Source organism: Zingiber officinale, chromosome 6A (assembly GCF_018446385.1).
Source record: "Zingiber officinale cultivar Zhangliang chromosome 6A, Zo_v1.1, whole genome shotgun sequence".
Classification (NCBI taxonomy): domain Eukaryota; kingdom Viridiplantae; phylum Streptophyta; class Magnoliopsida; order Zingiberales; family Zingiberaceae; genus Zingiber; species Zingiber officinale.
This window is the reverse complement of record NC_055997.1, coordinates 132,937,381-132,961,412: the sequence shown is the minus strand read 5'-3', so window position 1 is coordinate 132,961,412 and position 24,032 is coordinate 132,937,381. Positions and strand designations below refer to the sequence as shown.

Genomic DNA, 24,032 nt, shown 5'->3' with positions numbered 1-24,032 from the left:
ATTCTTATGAGAGATAGTGTAGAACAAAGCAAAAAAAAAAAAGAGGTTCAAAATTTTGAGGAATCAACGATGAACAAAGAACACTTTAATAACAAATGTTTTTGTCAATACAGAAGCAATAAAAAATAGGTCTACATCTCATTTTGCAACCCACTTGATGACTAACAACATGAAACACTCTCCATGCAAAAGCTATTAGTCATTCAGCCTATTAAGTTAATCACAACTAATTGATCTTATTGAACACTTAGGATCTCATTTAAATCATATAACAGACTGCAATACTAATACTTACAAATTACAATATGTGATTGAAATGATATTGTTAGAGTTTACCAAGAGACTAGAACTCGAGAGCCTTTCCCTTGTCCCACTTAATACTCGACCAATTCTCCATAACCTGATAAATTAACATTGAGAACATTTAATCTAACTTGCAAGAGAAAAAAACTAGAAGCTTAGGAAATATTAGTCTACCTTTATTCCATAGGTGAGCTTCATTTCCTGGTTGGCACAGAAGTCTGCGACGGGCGACGAGTCGGTACAAGAGGAGGCAATTGGATTCTACGATACTGCATTTGTTGAAAATGTTGTAATATTTGCTCATTTTCAATTGTAGAAAAAATATCTTTTTCAATGTATACAACTAGACTGTCATTCATCCATTCATCTCTCATTCTATTGCGTAAATCAGTCTTCATTGTAGAAAAAACTCGTTCAACCGAAGCAGTTGCAACTGGTAAAACTAATGTCAACTCTATATACGATAAACCAATGGGAACACCAAATGTTTTTCAGTCTCAACCAATTTTTGAACATGAATTCCCAAGTCATCAATTGAAGAAAAGTAAGGATCATCCCGCAGATTATAAAAGTAACTTATAAGTTGTTGTTCCAAAATAAATAATCAGTACCACAGAAGTCCTCGGGATAAAAATCAGCAAGATGGATGAGTTTGTGAACATCAAATTGAGAGAAAGAATTTCTTGGATAAAGACATGATATGCAACCAAGCAATTCCGTACTAACTTCTGAAAACCAATTATTCATCTCTTGTATAATTAAATCAACAACCTAGCATTCAAATTTGTAACCATGATAACATTAATAATCAATGATATCTCTTTAACAAAAAAAAATAGATTTTTAGAAATAATACCTGACAAAAAATCTCCACACGATAATGATGAAAATTGGTGATGAGTTGCCCTCTACGCCTACCATGACCACGAGTTAGCATGTTGTCCTCCATATCAAGTATTGGAATCATATTCAATTCACAAAATGTGTTAACTTGTTCCAAAATTATCTGCCATCCATCTTCCCTGAAGTCTTGTAGTCGACATTTCACATTTTTGACCAAGGACATGACTTGAACAATATTTTGATCCCCTTATTGTAGGGAAAGTGATAACTCATTTGTAATTTCCAATATATACTTCATCAAATGTAACACAAAAACAAATTGATAACTCTCCATCTTCTCAATTAAACCTGCGGCAATACCTTTATTCGCAGAATAAGAGGCGTCATCATGTACATTTCCTAACACTTCTATCACTGAAGACCACATAGAGCATAAACGAAGTAATGTTAAGTAGTGTGATCCCCAACGAGTATCTCCAGGTCTTGCTAAACTAGTTTCTTGATTTTTTTCTTTTTCCACTAGTAATTTCTCCACTTTCCAATTCAGCAATTATTTTATCATGTTGAATCTTTCTAAGTTGATATCTCCTCTTACAAGATACTTCAGATATATTCACAATCATAATGATATACCCAAAAAATTCACTCACAGTAAAATTGTCATGGGCAACTCCAATAAGAACTAATTGGAGCTGGTGAGAGAAACAGTGAACATACATTGCAAATGGATTTTCTTATAGTATCAGAGATTTCAATCCATTGAACTCACCACACATATTTGAAGCTTCATCATATCCTTGGCCTCTCAATCTAGATAATGATAAACTATGTTGCACAAATAAAGCATCAATAGTCATTTTCAAAGAATGAGAACTAGTGTCAGACACATGCACAACTGCAAGAAATCGTTCAATCACATATCCTTTTTTATTCACATACCTCAAAACAACTCTCATATGCTCCTTCACTAAACTGTCCCGAGCCTCATCAACCATCAAAGAAAAGAATTTATCTCCAATATCATTGATTATAGCAAGTGTGATCTCTGAAGCACAAGCACGTGTTAAATCTTTTTGAATTTTTGGAGAAGTCAATTGATTGTTTGCAGGAGCATTTGTTTTATAACTTTAGAAACCTCTTCATTTCGTTGACTATATCATTCAAGCAACTCAAGAAAATTACCTCTATTTGAAGAACTAGTTGACTCATCATGTCCACGAAAGGGAAACCCTTGCTTCAATAGAAAGCGTGTCACATCCAACATTGCTGTTAAACGAGTCCGATAATCAATTTCCATATCGCGACTATGTACTCATAAAATATTCTCCACACTATGCCTTTGATCTTGAAAAGTCTCAAATTGTATTCTAGTTTCATTGTGACAACTATTTGTTGGAGCAATCTAGTGGCCCTATGTTTTGATGTTTGGGCAAATGTTTAAGTTAGTTTTATTGTTGTATTTGATATGCATTGTGAGTGTGCAGGATACAGGTACAACAAGGAAGTCCAAGTGTGATCTTGGCAAAGGAGGAAAGTCCAAGGATGAGTCTTGGCGGTGTAAGTCCAAGCATGTAGTCTTGGCAACGTAAGTCCAAGTGTAACTTGGCAATGGATGAAGTCCCGGAGGCGCGACCTCTTGGCAAAGGAAGACCCGACAACAATGACAAGGCCGATGGAAGCTCCAGAAGGCAAGACGTGAAGGATGGGGAGGCATCCGAGGGACGCAAGGCTGATGGAGGACGCTAGAAGGCTAGGTCTAGGTTGGTCGGGCAGGGACGAGTGCTGAGAGATTGTACTCGGAGTAAAATATAAGAATTAGGGTTTACTGTAGCAGTACTGTAGCGTTACTGTAGCGCTACTGTAGCAGTACTGTAGCAGTCGACTGCATGTTTTAGCAGTCGACTGGGGCAGTCGACTGGCAGTGAAATTGAGCCGTTGGGGTGTAGCAGTCGACTGCATGTTTTAGCAGTCGACTGGTAGGCGGGGTTTTCAACCCGCGGGCTATAAAACCAAAGCTTGGGAGCTTGGTTTGAGTTGACGAAATTAGACTTGGTTAAGGTCTAATTAGTAGTCTACAAGTGCTCAAGAGTTTTCCTTGTGTCCAAGAGGTCTTGGTGAGTTTGTGGTGAGGTTTCTCCACCCACAAAGAGTTTGAGCTAGCCGGAGGTCTTCCGGGGAATAATTCACCGACGGATAGGGATCGTCCACCTTACGGACACGCCGTGGAGTAGGAGCTTTATCTCCGAACCACGTAAATGATCGTGTAGCTTGGTTTGCATTCTTTCTTGTCTTGTATTTTGTTTAGCTTGTTTATTTTTGTATTATTCCGCTGCGCAAGCTAACAACGTAAGAAGCGAACGATTTGGGTGATCCGCTATTCACCCCCCTCTAGCGGACGTCAAGGTCCCAACACTATTCACAGTCCCCATATGACGATTGGATCTTTCTAATGCCCTTTTCCAATTGTTGTATCCATCTTTTATAAAGGCATTATCTACATTTTCTTTATTTAAAGGTTTGAAAAGATAACACCAAAAACAAATGCAACGTCTTTTGATATGCTATACTCTAGCCATGTATATTTTTTATACCAAGTTCCTTGAAAACTTCTTTCTTGATTACCAAAAGTTATTTTCGGATACACATGACCATTTGGTTGACAAGGCCCTCGGAGCGCATACTCTCTTCGAGCTTGATCTCGAATAATAATATCAAATTCTTCAATTGGTTTTCGTAATCCCGGATCACTAACAATATCATCCAAATTTAATTCTACACGGGATTGATTTTCTACTTGTTCAATAACATTCAGTTCATTAGAGGAGCTAGAGCCGGAACTACGAGTTCGTTTAAAAAATCTCTCCATATCCTACACAAATAAATAACTAAAAATAAATTATGTAATGGACAACTACAAAATGTAATGGAAAAATATATGTTGAACTAAAACTTTAATAAACTACCACAGTACCGTACCACTACCATTCTACCAATATAATAGAATACTCATGGAAAACTAAACAGTCTAAACTACAAATGTAATTCTATATATTTTATAAAAAAATAAAATAAATAATAATGGAAAACTACCGATCTAATAGAAAACTAAACTACAATGGTAAATTGTAATATGGTATTCTATAGACTATACATTTCCAAAAAAAAATCAAATAATAAATTTTTTTTTAAAACATAGCAAATCTAAGTTCTAACCTTATGAAGAAATGGTGTTGGAGCTTGGAGTCTTAGAGTTAGTGTCTTAGAGACTCGGTTGCAGCCTTGCAGGTTGCTGGTTGGAGAATGGAGACTTCATAGTTCAGACTATTGTCGGCGTTGCCGCCTGGCGCTTGCAGTTGCTTTCTGGATGTTCGCGAGAGAGACCGCAAGTTGGAGGCTTAGCTCCTTGGACTCTAGAGTCTAGAGCTTTGGAGTTGGAGGAGAGTTGAGTGGGAGTGGGACTGTGGCCTGTGGGAGAGCCGGAGAGGAGGAAGAACTTAAGAAGTCAGGGAGAGGTTTCCACTGTCTGCAAAATGCGAAGCAGCAACACTGCAGCAATGAATTGGGGCCAAAGAATAAAAAAACATATTTACACTTTACAAAGTTACAGTCCGATTTAATTTTTTTGATTTTTTATTATTTTATTTATTTGACTTTGGGATCCACTCTTCTTTAATTAGAATTGATGAGGAAATGAAAAAAAAAACAAAACGCTTTGTGCCTTCGTCTTCTTCGACAGTGGCAGTGCACTGCGTGTCTGCGCTGGCTACACGGCTACACCAGTGTCCAGCAATGGCATTGGGCGGTGCACCGACGTCCAACCGTCCAAGTGGGGGAGGCTGAAGCCTCCTCATCCTCTTCCTCTGTGCAGAAAATTTCTTGTCGTCAAGTGATGTCTAGTGAATGGCAGCCAAGCTTGGGGTCCCTCACTATTATCCCCCATCATTAAAAAGGAATTCAACGGAAACTTAAATTGACAAATATATAAGTGGGATTCACCGAGGTGATGAAATTCTCTATTGAGTTTTAATCCTCTGATTACTATAATTATTATCTCATGTACTTATCAACTAAATCCACCCTGGGGTCAAATGTTGAATTTGGTAACGTTGAACCTGGGGTGACTTGTTCGATTCTAAGGAAGTTTTTCATAAGATGCCAAGGTAAATTGGGAAGCGCTCGCGACGAGCAACACATAACCCCCAGTATCCTGTGGTTATGCACCCCATTTAGAGGACAAATCTTTGCAAATGCGTTATAGCTATGGATCAAACTGTGAGTACCTAGATGATAACTTGATGTCCTTACCTACACCATAGCTTCGGAAGTAAAAAATATTAAATCAGGTAATACTGAATCTGGAAAAATTGATTTAATCTTGTGAAAATTTTTATTGACCGTTAAGATAAATTAAGAAATACTAATGACTAACTGCTCATAAATATAATATTTCAAATTGCGCGTCGGAACCTATTAAGTATGATTATTGCTATGGTTATTAAGTTGTCTTAAAGATTACTAAATTATATCATATTTGTCATCTAATTATATTGCATCGTGAACATCACCAAAACTAAACAATATAAAGTTATAAAATCATATCTTATTTATTATCGAATTTTATTATAGTGTTATCGTAGGTATGTATTATAGGAGGGTTACTAAATTATAATATATATAATTAAAATTTACTATATTATTAGATCACATGAAAGATACTAGCAAATAAATTAAATAATATTTTAAGATTTATATAGAAATTTATTTTAACATTAACACGTGGAATACAGCCCAATCTTGTCCAACTACAATATCAAACAATTAATTAAACCCCTTGAAATTATTGATCGCATGATTAATATATCAAAAGTGAATCAGATAAAAAATATTATTCAATTTTCTTGCAAATTTTTCAATGGCTAAAAACTTAACACGTAAATAAAAATCACATGACAATGGATTGAAGCTGCCAATCCCCTGAAAAAGCTAAATTTGAGCGGGCTAATTTAATCATTTTTTAGCGTCACAGATAATTCAAACCCTTAAAATTTTCCTTCTTCAACCCAAGGTTGAGGTAGTTAATATGGTAAAAAATAATTCATTTATTCCTAACACTTCCGTTAACTCATTCTTAAATCAGAAAAAATAAATCATGAATAACTATTAATTATTAATATAGATGATAAAACATGAAAGGGAGACATACATGCTGACATAAATCAAACAGTTGAGGTAGTTCTTGATCTCATTTAGATCTTATCCATCAGAACAGTATCTAAATCCAATCAGGTATTATCATATGGATAAGAATCAAGCAGTGTCTCTGATCGAATCCAAACAGTTGATAGGATCCAAATTACCCTCATTTAGGGTTCTTCCATCTAAAGAGCTTAGAGTATTTTAATTTTGTGGTGAAGTGATTATCTCATAAGAATAGATTATGACAACCGTTAATCCGCTTTCTAAGGGCACTGTCTAGTCAATTATGCTTTGACTTTATCAATTTGCTCCTCAAAATTTCAAAAATAGCAATTTATCATGGTTAATCGACTTATGCGAAATAAAGTATTGATTTTGAAAATTTTAAGAAAAATTGAAAAATCCTGGTGAGGCAAAAATATATTTTAGGACATTAGTACATGCTAAGGATGTGATAATGATGCCTTAATTCACACCTTCACATCAATATTGGTCCTTCATCTCAGATAATTTATTATCAGTATTCTTAGAGTTATGACGTGCTGAGCGTGTTTATTGTATGATAACAAAAAATGTGGATAATATGGAATATAGTAATATAATGATGAAAGAAAATGTATAAACAAGAATACCATATATAATAAGATACTTGCATATGAAAATATGACGAAGATTAAAGTTAAATAGATCATTTAATCTTTTTTTATCATTTTATATTTTTAATGGAGATAGCGAAGTCCGATTGATAATCTGGGAAGTATATAATGCTTTTAATCATTTGATGATGGACTATAAATTAATCTGATTTATTTCATTTTATATAATAATTAAGAAAAATCTGAAGTATAATTATCTATCCCATAAAAATCATGACAAACAAAAAAAAAAAAGTGAGGGGCATGTAGTGATCGAGGTTTGATCTTTTATAGAAATGACAAAAAAAAAAAAAATCACGGACCCATTACAACGGTAAGGTATTTTGATAGATTCATAAAGGACCATGATTTAAAATCTAGCTTAGCAAGAACAAATTTTACATTCGATTTTTACTATGAGATTAGCTACCGAACAGATGGTCATGATCACTTTCAAATTTATTGTTATAGAGAAAAAGTTAATTTGTAAGAGTGGATATCTCGATTAATAATAATAATAATAAATAAATAAATAAATTCTAATATCCAGAAAAAGTTAATTATTTAATCCCTAGATCGCCGAATGAACTTTCTAGGGTTCCCAAATCCCAAATAAACAGGATCTAAAACCAACTAATTCCCCGCAGAGAAACTTACGTTGGCCTAGCCCATTTAAACGGCCCATCTAAACACCTCACCCGTTTTTCTTCCCTGCTTCGTCTTCGTGGTGGCGGATCGCGTGCTGCCTCGTACTAGGGTTCTTCCATCGGACGAGGTTGAAGCAGATCTCTGGAAATGGCGGATGAAGATAACCGGATGGTAAGCTGTATGCTTTCAGCTCCTTCTCAAGTGGTTGCTTTTTTTTTTCCTTCTCGAGGATTTTGCTACTCTGTCGACCTTTATCTCATCGGTTCTGGAAATTTAATTCATGCTGTTAAAGAGCGATTTTGGACTTGTTGTTCTAGCTTAACTTGATAGATTTAATCTAAGATCTTGGATCCCAAGTGATGATATAAATTGCAAGGACTTAACTAGAGTGTATTTGGCCTGGGCTTTGGAGAGCGAAGATGACTTTGGTTTTTTTATTGTGTCCTTAAATTGCTAGATGGAATTCGATCAGGTTTTTTTGGATTTCACATTATTGTGAGTGATTATCTCATGTGAAAGATAATGATAATAGAAAAGCAATAAATCAGGAGCCTCTATGTGTCTACACCTTTTTTTGGATGTGCATTACGTCATTTGGTGATGGGTGATCGATCATTTGGAAGCTGATGAATTATTTTTTTTTCATCTTGTTATTGGAAGAGATCAAATTACATACAGCTCAGTAAAGTATACTGTCGTTGTGTCAATGACTTGGAAGTTGGAACTGCATTCTTTGTGAAAACTATGGCATGGAGGACTGCAGAACTTAGAACTAGTTGAAAATGATTTGATTGGAGAAGTGAGATAAATGAGTGATTTTCTTCAAATGCTCATAGATGAATTGGTTTTCACTTTTCTCTCATAAAATAAAAATGTTACCTCAATCTTTTTTGCTATTGCTATAAATTAGTTATTGTTGTTTCTATTGTACACAAAAATAGATTGTGAAACTTGTAATACACAAAAAATAACATTATACAGTATGTTTGCCTATCTCTCGTCTTTCAGGTACAAAATCAGATGCAAACTAATGAAGGTGAAAAGAAGCGAGCTTACCTAACAAGGGAAGAACTTAGTCAGTTACCAGATGATACAAATACCTACAAATCCATTGGTAGGAAAAAAGTTTCTGTTTTGAGTAAATATTTTGTTGATTATTCTATTGTAAGAATCAGAAGCAACACTATGGTATTGAAAGAATTGTTCATGTAGCTTGACTGCCAGTGGCCATTGTAATTGATTTCTTCACTGAAAAGTATTCATCTCTTTTTCTTTCCCTTCTTTAACTCTTCTAATATTATCTTTGAAACATCGTAGCTAAGATAGAATATTAGCAGACATCTAACTGCTGTAATGGGAATCCTAATCATTCAATGAAGGAATTCAATGCCATGAATTGCCAAGTATTGCAATTTTAGTTGTTCATCATATCTTCATACCCTTGTTTATGTAACAATTACATTCATTACACGTTTAAATCTCAATGCTCAAATCTTTTGGGAACTTTTTGCCATACGTTTATGGATTAAGCTAAACACAAGTCTATGTGACGTCTCTTATATCTTTCTTAACTACCCAAGTAGATGTCAATCAAAGCATACATTGCAGTGCAAATATTCAAATGTTCTGTCCTGCAACTTAAGCAGTGTTTTTTTTTTTTTTTGTTTTCATCTCTGCACTCTAATGTTAACGGTGAAAGATAGATTCACGCACATACTTTTTTAACTGCAGAAAAAGGTGAAAAAGAATCCCTTCTTGCCATTGAACCATGCCATGATTTATGTGCTTTTATTCCATTGTCCTTTATTTAGATATCAACCTGAGCACTATAATGTTAATGGTTAAAGATAGATTCATGCACATACTTTTTTAACTGCAGAAAAAGGTGACAAAGAATCCCTTCTTGCCATTGAACCATGCCATGATTTATGTGCTTTTATTCTGTTGTCCTTTATTTAGATATCAACCTGAGCCTACGCAAATGTGCCTAAACAGGTTCTGATGTTTGAGGCCTAATTTCGCAGCATAGGTTCACTGAATCTTGAAGACCATGGATGAGTGTGTGGGGTTCTTTTCTAGGATTAACACCTAAGCCATATGTTTCTTTTCCATACTCCATTTACAAGGGGGTGAATCGGTAGATAACTTAGTGAGGTAGAAATATCATTTCTTAATCAAGTTGTTTGGAACTAGAATTTGATATACTGAACAAAGACACCTATATCTTTGATTACCAAGTCACAATAAAATTGCCTGCTCATAGCTAGATTATGCTTTGGAGAAAGTGAACTATGCAATGTATGCTACTAACTAAAGACATTTTGTCAAACCTTGCAGGAAAAGTGTGAGTACTTTGTAACCGCAACTTTTTGTCAAGGAAGTAATTTCCAATTTATGATATGCTGAAGTTATACCTTAGTTCATCCAGGTCCTAATAATTACTCTTGATATGCAGGTTTGTTCCAGAACCAAAATCATTTCTGTTGAATGATCAAGAGCAGAAATCTAAAGATAGTGAGATATCTACAAATTCTTTGCAGGTTTGTCATCTGCTTTCTTAATCTTTGTATGTCAAAAATAAGGGAATACCTATATTGGATCCCCTATTTGAAGTTGCACAATCTAGGCTGCCTGTCATCCCATGGTTTCAGTGTTTGTAAGTAACACTTTGCATGGCTGAAATGCATTGTTCATGTTGTCAATCAATATTGATAAGATTGTGGGCACGAGTGAATTAGGTTCTGAGTTTGATCCCCTGTATAGATAAGCATTCTTTAGTGGCTGTTAGTTTATCAGTAGAAGATGTGTATAGTCTGGGCGCTGAGAAACTGGTATGTGTATTTAGTACTGTATTGCTATCCATATGTCAAAACCTAAAATCACAAATTGTATATTCTATAGTCTTGCATGCATGTTAAATACCAATTCTTTTATTTTATCTGGCATTCCTATTATCCTAAGCCCTGAAATTGCTATTTGATTCCTTCCTGCTGTTGAAGGTAAGAGAGGATATTCTGCAGTTCCTGTAAGCTAGGGCAAGGATAGGTGTATGTATTTGCTTGATTCCTACTGTCCAAGAAGTAATGAATAGTCGATTTCAAAGTTTGAAACTGAGAAAGCCTTGGTCACTAGTTACTAGAGTAGCTTTCCCATTATGCAATCTATTCCTTTTGCATTGTATTACGAGTTTTAGAGTCCTAAGTGCATCTCTTTTCTTGTCTTAAGGTAAGCCCTTTCATCTATTGGTGTTCCTTCAACCTGTGGTTGAAATCTCTCTGTGTTTTTGTTTTATTGAAAGGGTAAGTTTGTGTACCAAGCCCATAGAGTTTGTGAAATATGGAAATAAACTAGGATACTGAGATAGATTTTAGCTTCAGATCAATTCTCTTTTTGTGCTGTTTTTTTAGTCAATTGACCTAGATGATCTTTTGTCTTCTGACACACTTGATGGATGTTGTCTTCTGACATGCAGCAAATAGAGCAGTTGAAGAGACGGTCACATGCACTGACTGGGGAAGTGGTATGCAAACTCTACTAGCAGATCTTCTTAGTTTAATTAGTAATTGAGCACTTTGTGAAATATTACAGTCCACTAATTTTTCTGTTACTTTTTAGAATTTTGCACAAGAGGAGGATATTCGGTTAGAGACAACACGGGCTCGATGTAGGTTCCTATTTTCTGTATTCTAATAAATTTGCATATTTTTTTGAATATCCTGTACCAGAGGAGAATGAATAAAATATTTGTCAATGCTTCAAATGTTTGTTGGCTTCTTTCAGTGTCAAATGTACTGAAAAGGCATGAAGAATTGACAGAGCGGTTATCAAGGTAAACAGTTTATTTGGTTTACCAACATTTTGTAATGATGTGTCCGCCAATAAACACCTAATCTGTTTTACTAGGAACATCATGTTCTCCCTTCTGTATTAGAATGCACCTCTCCTGTCCAAATTCATTTTGTCCAAACGAAGAATTTCACTAACAATACTGTGTCTAGGAGGATGCTTTATTAGAAGGGGACTTCATACATTATTTTTAGAATAAATAGACAAGGAAATATCCTTCAATACTATGCCAAGTCTATTTTTTTTGTAGTCATCTGCTATAAGCCATTTTTTAATTGTATGACCCTTTGAAAATGGAAAATTGTTCTTGACTAAATAAAATTTGCTAACATCATTGTAATCCTTCTAGGCTAGATAGTTTCTTTCTACTTTTATTAACGAGAAGTACTTGTTATCAAGCTTTTGAATCTGGTTCCAATCCGGGGATTCAATCCTTGGCCGGAATGAGACGTTTTGATGCCGTGCCGATAGTGCCATCACATAGTGTTGAAGACACAGACATTCAAGGAGGAAAGAATTGGAGATGAGTAGAAAGAAAAGGAAGAAGATTGAAGTAGAAAAATGATAAAAAAAAAAGCTTGCGTTGTGGAATCTTGTGAAGTCTCCGACAGTTTGCAGAAGCCTCGAGCAGTTTTGTTGTCTTGTATAAGTTGTGAAAGCTTCACTTCATCTTAAGCAGCTTGTAAAAAGTTTGTGGTTGTCTCAGAGGTCACAGAAGCTTCCTAGTTGTCTCAGATAGGTTGCGAAAGTCATGTTGGACAAGTCATGGGAGCTTTGCCGTCATCTTGGGTAGTTTGGGGAAATGTCGAAGTTGTCTCAGACCTGTCATGGGAGCTTTATCACCACTTTGGACAACTTCCTCAGTGTCACGTGGTTTGTTTGATCGCATAAGTTTCCAAAGAGTTTCTCTGCCTTGGATAAGTTCTATGTCTTTTGGCAGGCATAACGAGATATTTCGCTTGTGCTAACTGACACAACAGGATTTTATCCCTCCTTGTTACGTTTTAATTTAGGATTAATAAGTTGCATGATAGAAGGGGAGCCTTGATGCAATGATAAAGTTGTTGCCATGTGACCAAAAGGTCACGGGTTCGAATCCTGGAAACAACCTCTTGTAAAAAGCAAGGTAAGGCTGCGTACGATGAATCCTTTTCCGAGACCCCGCATAGCGGGAGATTCGTTCACTGGGCTGTTTTTTTTTTTTAAGTTGCATGATACATGTTCTTGAGTTTGTCAGTTTGGAACACATTTAAATCATATTCAAAGGGACTAATCCTCTTTTTCAAGTCATAATGGAGTCGTGGTTGTCTGGTGAGCCATGATGAAGTGCAAGATTTCCTATCAGGATTTAGTAGATCTGCCTATAATCTGCACAAGGTGTAGATTTGTTTCTAATTGAAATTTCTTGTATCAGTTTTTCCATCAACAATGTAGGTTCATACATGTGAAATGTGCTATTGTTTTGTTGTTCTCAACTATACCAATAAAGAATTCATTTTAGTTGCTCTTTATATGTTTCATTCAGCCTCTAATTACAAGATAACTTCTCTTACTCTGTAGCCATAAAGTTTTTTCATTATCATGTTGCTGTTGTTTGAAGGGGAGCCTTGGCGCAATGGTAAAGTTGTTGCCATGTGACCAAAAGGTTACGGGTTCAAATCCTGAAAACAGTCTCTTGCAAAAAAAAGGATAAGATTGCGTACAATGGATCCTTCCCCGGGACCCTGCATGGCGGGAGCTTCGTGCATCGGGCTGCCCTTTTTTTTTTTATGTTGCTGTTGTTTGGTGATGATAAAGCTTATTTCTCACAGGGACTCTGATAAGATAATATTTGAACGTTTGGAAAAGGAATTTGATGCTGCACGAACTGCTCAAACTGAAGGTATCCTTCTGATGACTTTGCAACAATGGTTCAGTGTTTGGTTTCTTACATATCTGTTTGTTTCAAGTCTTTCAGCAAGACCTTGAAGGCTGCATGGGAACTCGCCACACTTATTATTACATTGCACATTTGCTGCATTCATTGCAAGCCATGTGTTGTAGTCCATATCTTGTTTGTATAAATTAATAAGATTTAAAAATATGATTTGTTTTTTAATTTTAGAATCACTAAGGTATATGTGATTCTAATATTTGATAAAAAAAATCCATATTCTTGTTTTGGTAACCTTACTGTGTAAGTTATGGAGCATTTGCACTTGCATTCATCTATTTGAAGCAACTACAAATGTGGTAACAATTGCAATAATATGCAAGTATTCATGCAGTTACATTTATATGTTTTAGGGTAGCATTTGCTTATGTGTCCAAAACTGCAAATTGCAATTTGTTGGCATTTACACATAGGATAGATAAATTTCAGTAAAAAGTGTCAATTGTGTTTGTTTTATCTTGGTGTTCAAATATTGAATCTTTCTATGTGCATCCATATGCTCAGAATCCTTGATTACCAACCTACTTTTCATTCATCCATGTTAATACTCATGTTGGATACTTGTACATTAAAAAAAATTCACAAATGCTTTGAGATTCCATGGATAGCCTCAAAGATCTAGGGAATCATTTCCAGCTGACATTGTCTTGTTACTGATATACATCATCTTTGTTTTTGATTGGAAAGCTGTATGTCATAACTTTCTAACCAGAAAATCTACACATCTCAACCATATTTTATTGGCAGAGATTTCTTTGGATGAAGAGCAGTGGAATGACGGACTACTAGCTACAATCCGTGAAAAAGTATTGCTATATTTCTCCATTTATTTTATTTTATTTTATTTTTCATCACACTAAAGCATATAGTTGTATCTGATGGAAATGGATGATGCTTTTTATGGAAGTGGTATATTATTTAAACTTGCCACTGGAAGTAGTAATTGGTTATTCAATTTCTATTGTATTAAATTATTATTACATTTTCTTATTCTTGATTTAGCATATAGTGCGTCCTAAATTTGTAGTTTTTAAAATTCTTGACCCAGGTCCATATGGAAGCAGAGAGAAAAGCAATGTCTAATGAAACATGTACACCATTGGATCCATTGATTCATGCCAAAATAACATACAAAATGAAGAATAAGGTATTTCTCCATTTTGGCTACCATACATTATATAGTTGTGATGAGTTGATTTTAATTTTCTTTCATCTAAACAGAAGTTACATTCTGCTGTTAAATTGTCATATGCGGCAACTTTGTTACCAGTTCCCACGCGAAAATGCAGTGTTACAGTGCTAGAATTTTTTTCACCCTTAATAATTGTATAGTTTTATCATAACATTCTATTTTAGGAAATTTAACCATTGAGTGTTCTTTAAGTTGCAAGCTTAGTGTTATGGTGCTGAGAACTTTCTTAATCAGATGTACATTATGGCAGTTCTATAAATACTGAAATCATTGAATTGGAGCACATTGTCTTGTTTGTAGCAGCTATACAATTACTATTCTAGGACCATACAAAGCTGTACATGAAATGCGCCAAAACCAAAGCAAGCCAACCAGTACTGGACTTTCCAATGAAAATTATTCAATAAAATCAATGATAGCTGAAGTTATTCTATTTCTTACAATTACATGCTCGTTGGAGTGATTTTTTATGGCTTTGGAGTTGCTAACTGAATTGGCATCCTTTTTGTCCTTGTTAGTAGGTAATCTGTTGTCTAGAAGGTGCAAGAATTGGAATACAATTTGAGACTTATTTTGCAGGTAAAGTAGACTAATACTGTTGCTGGTATTATGTTACTTATCATCTGAAGGCAAATGTATCCCTTTGTATATAATTCTTTGAAAAACCTTGGATTTCCATATTTCAGCATTCTTTATAACTTGGAAAAATTGGCATACGTCAATGAACATGAATAAAGCCAAATTAAGCCAAATTATACATTTCTAGAGGATAAATATTAGACCAGCTTCTAAAGTGTCTGTTAAGGACTGTCAACGCACATTTAACCTAATGAAATGGTCAAAGGCGAAAATTAATGATTTCTTAGGATCCTTTTAAAAATCATGGATTTTAATCTTCATTAATCCTTTGTAGGAGAACCCTGTGAAACTTACCATTGTGTGCTTGAAAGCAAATCGTTTCTTGAAAAGATGTCTGTAATTGAGCACACGGTTCCTTTCTTCCTCCCAATACGTGAAGCGGAAAATGACCTTCTCTCTTCTAATGCCATTGTAGGTTTATGATTTATTTCTGATATACTTTCTTTATTTTTTAAAGTAAAAAATCAGCTGATATTGGTCATACATGTTAGAAATTTGTAGATTATGTTGGAGAAATTTTGCAATCATACGTGGACAGGAGAGAACAGGTATGATTATGTTGAGTTTTATCTTCAAATGCTATTACAAAATATTTAACTTAGATGTTCAGATTAAAACTTTTTTTTTTATAACTTTTCTTGCTTAATAAGTTACTCTTGATCCTGCATGATTCTGTGTTATTTTATATCTATTTTAAAACTATAGATGACAGGCTAAATATTTTTCACATAGATTGTTTTTTTTTGTCTCTCATATTATCTGTATTTAATAGCAATTTCAGAGTCCTCTTGTCCATGAGAACAATATAGAAGCTAAGTTTTGACTCATCCTTTAGTTGTATTTCGAAGCTTTCATGAGTATGGATAATAGTGGAAGTCACCAAACGTGTCCTATGGATCATATGTTGAATGGTTAAGAAACAACAGGCTCAAAATGTTAAAACATTTAATAGGAGGATCTTGAGATAGATGTGAGTAGATAAGGAGAGAGAAATAATATTGATGACTTATTATTTACTAGGTAAAATAAGATAATGACTCGAGGTGGTATGGGCATGCCCAACAACAGTGTATATATTTCATTGTTAAGCAAGTTGATCGATTACAGCTGATGGTAGTAAAGTAAAGGAAGACCAAGAAGTCTTTGCTGCATTTAATTAAAAGATGTCTAGACGGCTAATGAAATACCCAAATTGTCAGGATAAAACTTGTTGATTGTTTTTATCTATTTAACATGCTATGAACATTTTACAATTCACAAAATTTCCTCAGTGTTCATTAACATTTGGATTTACTAGGTTCGTCTTATCAAGGAGCTTTATGGGAATCAGATAGGGGAACTATTTCATAGCCTTTCCTACAACTTGATTGAATTTGTATTGGAGGACTTCGATTGGTGAGTACCAAAGTACAAGTTCAAATCAGTTATCCAACTGATACATTTTATAATTTGCTTGTTTGTAATGTCTGCGTCAGTACTTTTGAATGAGTGGGCACTTACTACATCATAGCTTATAATTTCAAATTATAAGCTTAAGTCTTATCCTAAATTGAGGTTACAACCAGACTTAAGGTGGCGGGATTTATCAAGTTGTGTTCTCATAATTTTGTTCCTCGTGAAAATATTTGGCCAAAATAACAAAAACCTTCTTTGATAATATCAAATACACCCCTATATCTATATAGTTTTATTTTCCCCCTTATAATACCCTGGGTTTTTTATTTTATGTTTCAGAAGATGTGGTACATGTCAACTATGAAGAGGGCCTTTTTGAAAAAATGATACTAATTTTATCTTTTGTTATTCTTAGTTGATGCTAAGCAAATTGTTTGCTTCTTATATCAGTGTTTTTTTCCTCGTGCAGTAAGGTGACTGTTAGTCTTAGGTATGCAGATCTCATTTCTATACTACCTAGTCGTATACGGGTTTTGGCATGGCCTGTACACCCTTCGAAGAAGACCTTAGCAGATGAGAAAAAAGGAGGTGCACAATCTATTCCATCTCGTCTTCCTTATGCCGAAGATGCTCTCAGAACCATGAGCTTGCCTGAAGGTAATTACAATCGGATACTTCTGTTTTGGACAATTTATTTAGAGCTTCCACAAATTCCAAAATTTATCAGGAGTATGCCGATTTTGAAAATTACTCGGAAGTAGATAATAATGTTGTAGGAATGCTTGAATTTTGACAACAGTGGTCGTTGTAGTTGATAAACTTTTGAAAGCTTGGAAGTTTTATAGGTAGGCTGCCCTTAGTTTCTTGAGAATGGCAATGCCACGCTTGATTTATAGAAATAGATATTGTATTTTCTTTGAGTTCTTCTCTCGTCATAAGAAATAACTATTCCTTGTCTATTTCATTCTTTAAACAATTCATATTTTTTTACTTTGTTCAACTCTGCTAAAAAAAATATAAATAAATATATATTATGATGGTGAGCTACATAGACAGAGTGGGTCGGGCAATCAAGCATGCAATTTGAGTGTGACAGCATTCTAGGTGAGCTGGGCCAGAATGGTCTGAGCACAGACTGGTGTAGTCAGTTGGACAAGGCAAGCCGACAAGTCGAGTGGGTCTGTCAGGCTTGCCTCGCCCAAGTGGCTTCACCAAGGTTGACCAGTCAAACTTAGAGAGTTACCAACAAACTAGCTGGCTCACCCAAGATCAAGCAGATTGTGTTAGCTAGATTAATATTTATCATTATGAAAACTATTCGTTATAACATTTTTGTAAAATAAATTTTCCATATTTATTCCATTCCACTAAGGAAATCAAACAATTCTTTTTCTAGTCTTTTACCTATTCCAGCATTCAAAATAGCTATCCATTTTATTCAAATGCATTATGAGGTCTTTCTGCTCTCCCTGAATCTTTTGTGCCTTTGTTTGCTTCTTTAGCTTATGCAGAGATTGTACTGAACCTTCCCCATGTGCTGCAACAAACATTCCCTCACCTTGCAAGTTCTTAATTTTCTGCAAGAACTTCCATCTGTAACAGTGTTGAAGTTTCACAGTTATCTCTATCATGACCACTTACAAGCAACTCTCAAACACCCTATGGCCCAACAGAGGAATATGCAACTTGTTTGCTTCATCTCACAAACTTACACATGGTTCCCATATATGTTCAACTCAAGAATCTGTAAGCACTGTTTCATCTCATCTCCTGTCCTGTATAAATATCTTCATATTATATATTTTCAATATTCTTTAGTTGAAGTTAGATCATGTATTTGCTAGACTTCTCTCCCTACTACTACAAAAGTCATGTTACTGACTTCAAATAACGTTCAGACTGCTAGATGTTAATTGAAGGATATGTTTTTCACTCATTCTGTAAGCATTGTTCCTATGTCATCTTCTGTCTATGTAAATATTGTCCTATTACTTATTTTTCAATATTCTATCAAAGCTACATTGCTCACCTTAATATTGTTATTGTGTGATGTCAGCATTATGTTTACACAGCCAGAAAGAAATCAATTTCATGGATTGGTGCAATTTCCAAAAAACAGCCTGCAAACAATTCTATGGATTAGCACAGGTCCCATGCATTGTCAATACTCCTTCCCTTGCTTAAGTTGAGTTGAATGTAAGAGCATACCAGCGGAAATTGAAACCACGGGTTCGATTTATAAGGAATCGTATTTGGGAAGTAGGGGGCTGCTTAGAAACTGTGCTGACTCATGGAATTGGTTTCCTTGATGTCTGTGTACAGACGTTAAAGTTATGTTCGAGTGACCTACAGACTGCTAGATGTTAATTGAAGGATCTGCTCATTGAACAGGATGCATTTCACATTATTATCACGAGTGGACACTGGCATGGTCCTGGAGTTAAAAGCATTATTCTATTTTAGAATAAGATTTATGAAATTGCGATTGCAGTTGTTACGGCTGGTTTCCAAGTTTAAAAGTAGTGTGCTAATCGGTTATTCAGGCTTGGATCATTATTTTGGGCATGTCGCTAAATGAGTATGTGTTAAACTTTGGTCAAGCTGATGAGGTTTGGCTCAGTTTGGACTGTTTTTGGTTAGCTTGGAACTGTTTTGGCTCAGATGGTCCAGGTTGTGATGTGGTTGGTCTCAAGTGTGTTGGGCCTCAACTGTGCCCTTTCTAATTGGGAAGCAACTCGGTTTGAAATTTGTTTGTGTCCTGTTTGAATTTGTCTGAGTTGAGAAGCAACATTGTGGGAATGGAGTTGAGTTTAGGTGAAGTCTAGTGGATTAGAGTGGAGCCATTGGTTTAGTTGAGGATCAATGGTCAATGCCTTTATGCTCTTGATCTTATCGGATTGGTTTCATTTCATAGCTTGCAAATAGTCGGGTTCCTCCAGCACTCATCACCGGTTATACATGGAGCCGCTCTAGAAGCTTCTAGAAGGTTATCCTGATTGGCTCGAGTTTGACACTTTGAGACGTGAATGCCCGGACAAAAGTCAAATGGGGGAAATTTAATTTCCCATCTGTAGTTTTATAAATTAGTAATTTTAAATCAAATATCCCTTTCTGTTCTATTATTGATATTATTTTATTTGATTAAAAGAATGATATAGCACATATATTACTATGTCTGCATGTTTATGGAATCGATTTACTTTTAATAGTCACCTGTGAAATGAATAATAGGGAATATTGTCATATTTGATGATAATAAAATTTTAGATGATACTGAGAAAATAAATTAAATTGTTTTCAAGGGTTTTTTTTTTTCCAATGGAAAAGTGAGTTGTCATTGAAATATATAGATGGAAAGCATATATTGCACCGACAATCTCAACTGTTGGTCCGCTTTTAAAGACACTGTCGAGATAACTTTGCTCCTCAGCTCTCAAAAATTACAATTTACCGTTGACAATTAGTTGAGCTATAAATGTATTATAATGAGATAAGGATTAAATTCAGACGTGTAAGAAAATTCTTTTCATTTTCTAATTATTTGATGGTTGATTATAAGTTGAGTTGATCGGATCATGATTGATGGTTGTTAATATTATAGGTGATCACATGATTTGTTAGTATTATTATTGAGGAAAAAAAATATATAATTATTTAATCCCTCGGCTGTGCTCGACCGAACCAAGTTTTTTGGTCTGAATCAAATCGAACCTATTCCGAATCATTAAGCATTAAAACCCATCAATATTCCACAGAGAGGCTCTTTGGCCTGGCCCATTTATCAGCCCATTTAAACCGTACTCCTTGCCTGTTCCCTTCCCTGCTTCGCTCTAGTGCTGGCGGATCGCGTGCTCCCTCGAATTAGGGTTCTTCCATCGGACGACCTTGAAGCAGATCTCGGGAAATGGCTGATGAAGCGAACCGGATGGTAAGGTGTATGCTTTCATCTCCTTCTCAAGTGGTTGTTTTTTTTCTTCTCGAGGATCGTGTTACTCTGTCGACCTTGATCTCGATCGGTTCTCGAAATTTGATTCATGCTGTTAAAGAGTGATTTTGGATTTGTGGTTCCAGGCTTTTATTGAGATACAGAGCCGTATGATCGAGACAACCGGGAAGCTAAAGCAGGTAATCGTGCATTCTTTTCTTTCTCTATAATACTGTTGAATCTGGTTTGGTAGAAAATTTGCTACTTTCGTCTTCTCTCTGTAGTTTAACTTGATAGATTTAGTCTCAAATCTTGAATCCCAAGTGATGATATAAATTGTTTGGACTTAACTGGAGTGTATTTGGCCTGGGATTTAGAGAGTTAAGAAGACTTGGGTTGTTTTATTGTGTCCTTAAATTGCTGTATGGAATTCGACCAGTTTGTTTGGCTTTTTGATTATTGTGAATGATTATCTCATGAGAAAGATAATGATAATAGAAAAGCAATAAATCAGGAGTCTCTAAGTGGCTAAACATTTTTTTGCGATCTGTATTATGCCATTTGGTGATGGGTGACTGATCATTTGGTAGCTGATAATTTAGGGGTTTTTTTTAATCTTGTTATTGGAAGAGTTTAAAGTACATACAGCTCTGTAAAGTATACCATCATTGTGCCAATGACTTGGAGTTGCATTCTTTGTGAAAAGTATGGCATGGAAGACTGCAGAACTTAGTACCAATTGAAAATGATTTGATTGGAGAAGTGAGATAAATTTTTGATTTTCTGATGAATTGGTTTTCACTTTTCTCTCATAAAATTAAAATGTTACCTCAATCTTTTTGCTATTACAATAAATAAACAAATTGTAGACAATCAGTTATTGTTGTTTCTATTGTGCACAAAAATAGATTGTGAAACTTGTGATACACAAAAAAAAAACACTATATGGTATGTTTGCCTATATCTTCTTTCAGGTGCAAAATCAGATGCGAACTAAAGAAGGTGAAAGGAAACGAGCTTACCTAACCAGGGAAGAACTTAGTCAGTTATCAGATGATACAAATACCTACAAATCCATTGGTAGGAAAAACGTTTCCGTTTTGAGTAAATATTTTGTTGGATATTCTATTCCTGCCATAGATTTGGTAGTGCAGGTAGATTCCAATTTCTACTGGTTCAACTATTGGGCAACAACTTACATTTGAATTGTTATTTTGTATCTAAATTCTTGTGATTTAAAAAAAAAAACCGAAATGAAAGCAATACCATGGTATTGAAAGAGAACTGTTTGTGTAACCTTGACTGCTAATGGCCATCATCCTTGTTTGTATTGAACAATTGTGATCCATGTACTCTGATTCTAGACACTGCCTCCCATCCACCAATGTGATGCCCCCTCTCCTTTATCGGTCGTTATCTGCGACCTCCCTCCTAGTTGCCAACATCCAGATCAGTGTATTTTTTCTCAATTAAATTGTTTCAAAGAAGTCACCTATTTCTTTCAATGAAGCCGCCTATTTCTTTGATTGCCAAGTCTTGTTAGAATTGTCTGCTGATTGCTTGATTTTTCTTTATAGAAAGAGAACCATTGAGTTTATGACTATCTGATGACAATTTTTTAAAAAAACAAATTGCAGGAAAAGCGTGAGTTCTCCATAATCCCAACACTTTTGTCAAGGAAGTAATTTACTATTTATTATTGTTGAAGAGACCAAATTTTCTCTTGATCTATCTAATAATTGTGATATTTTATATCTTGATATTTAGGTTTATTTTGGAACCAAAATCAGTTCTCTTGAATGAGCAAGAACAGAAATATAAAGACAGTGAGACTGCCATAAATTCTTTGCAGGTTTGTCATACATTCTTGCTTATAAAAAATTTGAGTTTGACCCTCTTTGAAAACTGTCAATCTAGCCGTCCTCTCTTCCGTTGCAAGGGCGACAATTCGTGGCATGCTAATTGCGTGTCATTTAGGTTACTAATTAATTATAAGAGATAATATAAAATTAATTATGCATTTTTTAAAATAATTTTATAAGGTAAAAAAAATCATAAAAGACAATGTTAAAGTAATTATATATTTTTAAGCAATATACAAAATGAATTGTCTACATGAATGTCTATCTGTGTCAACCTATTTATTTATTATTGTGTCATTTTAAGTTTTGTATTCTTTTAATCATGTTTTCAGGTTGAGGTTATTTATTGTATTTAGTATTGTCAGCTCTAATCCATATTCTCAAATTATCTTTTTCCTGTTGTCAAATTATCAAATTATTTTTCAAAACGGCATGACGGATGATATTTAGTATCAAAATTATGTTAAAATCTAAGGATTAGTTGGTATAAGTTGGATATCTAATATCAACTAAAAAAATAATAGCTTTTTTAAACCTCAGGACAAATTGTTTAAAATGTGAAATTGCCAAATTTTCAATCAATCAATTTGTCTCATTCAACAATTTTGTGAACAATATTTTGTATTAAAATTCTACCAGAAAAGGGTATTTCACAAATTTTCATTTCTTACAGCAAGTTGTTTCACCCTATTACTTAATAAAAGATCATTTATATTCAAATTGTACCAAAATTGACCTAGATAATGCGATTTGTTTCAAACATGAAGACAAACTATAAATTTGAAATTGACAAAATTTCAGTCCTTATGTTGATTGATTGTATCACTTTAGAAACCATATTTTGTATGAAACTTGTACAAAAATCATCTTAGGTGATAATATTGGTGAATTAGATCTCAATACGATTCTGTTGTTTGTCAATGTATGGTTTATCAAGTAGTTTCACTACAATTTGATGAGGGGGACCTGAACTTGTTATATTTTTGAATAGTGGAGCCGAATCTAGTGTTTTTGTACTATTTGACATTCAATTTGGGTATTGGCTTCAAATATAAACTTACATAACAATCATTTTTGTTGATTTGAGCAGGTTTCCAAAGAGTACCTAGAGAAGCAAATGGCCGAGATCGAAAACAATCTGCGAGAGTTACTTCAGCAAGATCCAGGTCTTGCGCACCAGATCATGTCCATGTCTGTGATGTAAAGCGTTTCCAACTTCTCCCATCAAGTGATCACTTAAAATTTTCAAAAATTATTTATCGAACTGTAGAATTACTGGCTTGCTCGTGTTGTCGTAACAATTTGGTTCTCGTTTAGATGATGAAGATGTGGCTTCAACTTTTGGGATTACTTTTTTTTTTGTCCAAGGTAGACATCTGGCGATGCTAAAAATCTGTCACCGCCCCCTCCCCCACACCACCAGAGGAAGTAAATCATAAAATTGGGTATTTTTATCGGGACCAATCTTGCTCAACTTTATAAATTTATTATTATTATTATCAACTTAGTTTGGTCCTGGGAGAATCTGGTGATGCGACACTTGTACTATGCTACAGTTTGTCTCCCATGGGACGCTGCTACCGTTGGACGCAGAGGAGAGATCGGCGTAATCTCT

General features: G+C 34.8%; 3 protein-coding genes across 6 annotated transcripts; 2 read left to right on the top strand and 1 right to left on the bottom strand.

Moving 5' to 3' along the window:
- Positions 1-343: 343 nt before the first annotated feature.
- Positions 344-2,443, bottom strand: LOC121995365. Its single transcript, XM_042549122.1, has 5 exons — positions 2,329-2,443; positions 1,916-2,191; positions 1,507-1,560; positions 1,160-1,392; positions 344-400 (listed from the first exon to the last, which is right to left on the bottom strand). Exons 1-5 carry the CDS (start codon positions 2,441-2,443, stop codon positions 344-346), a joined length of 735 nt encoding a protein of 244 aa, XP_042405056.1.
- A 5,198-nt stretch (positions 2,444-7,641) lies between these two features.
- LOC121998197 lies at positions 7,642-19,127 on the top strand. 3 transcript variants are annotated; one of them, XM_042552988.1, is made up of 18 exons: positions 7,642-7,796; positions 8,634-8,739; positions 9,963-9,969; positions 10,081-10,165; positions 11,098-11,145; positions 11,241-11,289; positions 11,406-11,454; positions 13,283-13,353; positions 14,152-14,210; positions 14,453-14,551; positions 15,118-15,175; positions 15,510-15,646; positions 15,727-15,783; positions 16,533-16,630; positions 17,100-17,287; positions 18,133-18,376; positions 18,475-18,570; positions 18,687-19,127. In XM_042552988.1, exons 1-16 carry the CDS (start codon positions 7,773-7,775, stop codon positions 18,201-18,203), a joined length of 1,206 nt encoding a protein of 401 aa, XP_042408922.1. In that variant the 5' UTR covers positions 7,642-7,772; the 3' UTR covers positions 18,204-18,376; positions 18,475-18,570; positions 18,687-19,127. The 3 variants fall into 3 exon arrangements, with proteins under 3 accessions (XP_042408922.1, XP_042408923.1, XP_042408921.1); XM_042552989.1 differs by lacking the exon at positions 18,475-18,570; XM_042552987.1 differs by having other exon boundaries at positions 18,133-18,570.
- A 1,275-nt stretch (positions 19,128-20,402) lies between these two features.
- LOC121998198 (prefoldin subunit 1-like) lies at positions 20,403-23,767 on the top strand. 2 transcript variants are annotated; one of them, XM_042552990.1, is made up of 6 exons: positions 20,403-20,558; positions 20,702-20,755; positions 21,530-21,635; positions 22,193-22,199; positions 22,323-22,407; positions 23,508-23,767. In XM_042552990.1, the coding sequence occupies exons 1-6, from the start codon at positions 20,535-20,537 to the stop codon at positions 23,619-23,621; spliced, it is 390 nt and encodes a 129-aa protein (XP_042408924.1). In that variant the 5' UTR covers positions 20,403-20,534; the 3' UTR covers positions 23,622-23,767. The 2 variants fall into 2 exon arrangements, with proteins under 2 accessions (XP_042408924.1, XP_042408926.1); XM_042552992.1 differs by having other exon boundaries at positions 20,435-20,563.
- Positions 23,768-24,032: the final 265 nt, after the last annotated feature.

Excerpts from the sequence above, each read along its gene's own strand:
- LOC121995365 (XM_042549122.1), bottom strand. The coding sequence starts at position 2,443 with ATGGAAATTGATTATCGGACTCGTTTAACAGCAATGTTGGATGTGACA. Across the intron at positions 1,393-1,506 it reads CTCTTATTCTGCGAATAAAG|GGGATCAAAATATTGTTCAA; the intron begins GTATTGCCGCAG and ends CCCTACAATAAG. Across the intron at positions 401-1,159 it reads GTGTGGAGATTTTTTGTCAG|GTTATGGAGAATTGGTCGAG; the intron begins GTATTATTTCTA and ends TTAATTTATCAG.
- LOC121998197 (XM_042552989.1), top strand. The coding sequence starts at position 7,773 with ATGGCGGATGAAGATAACCGGATG. Across the intron at positions 14,211-14,452 it reads TAGCTACAATCCGTGAAAAA|GTCCATATGGAAGCAGAGAG; the intron begins GTATTGCTATAT and ends TTCTTGACCCAG. Across the intron at positions 15,176-15,509 it reads ATTTGAGACTTATTTTGCAG|GAGAACCCTGTGAAACTTAC; the intron begins GTAAAGTAGACT and ends AATCCTTTGTAG.
- LOC121998198 (XM_042552990.1), top strand. The coding sequence starts at position 20,535 with ATGGCTGATGAAGCGAACCGGATG. Across the intron at positions 20,559-20,701 it reads CTGATGAAGCGAACCGGATG|GCTTTTATTGAGATACAGAG; the intron begins GTAAGGTGTATG and ends TTGTGGTTCCAG. Across the intron at positions 20,756-21,529 it reads CAACCGGGAAGCTAAAGCAG|GTGCAAAATCAGATGCGAAC; the intron begins GTAATCGTGCAT and ends ATCTTCTTTCAG.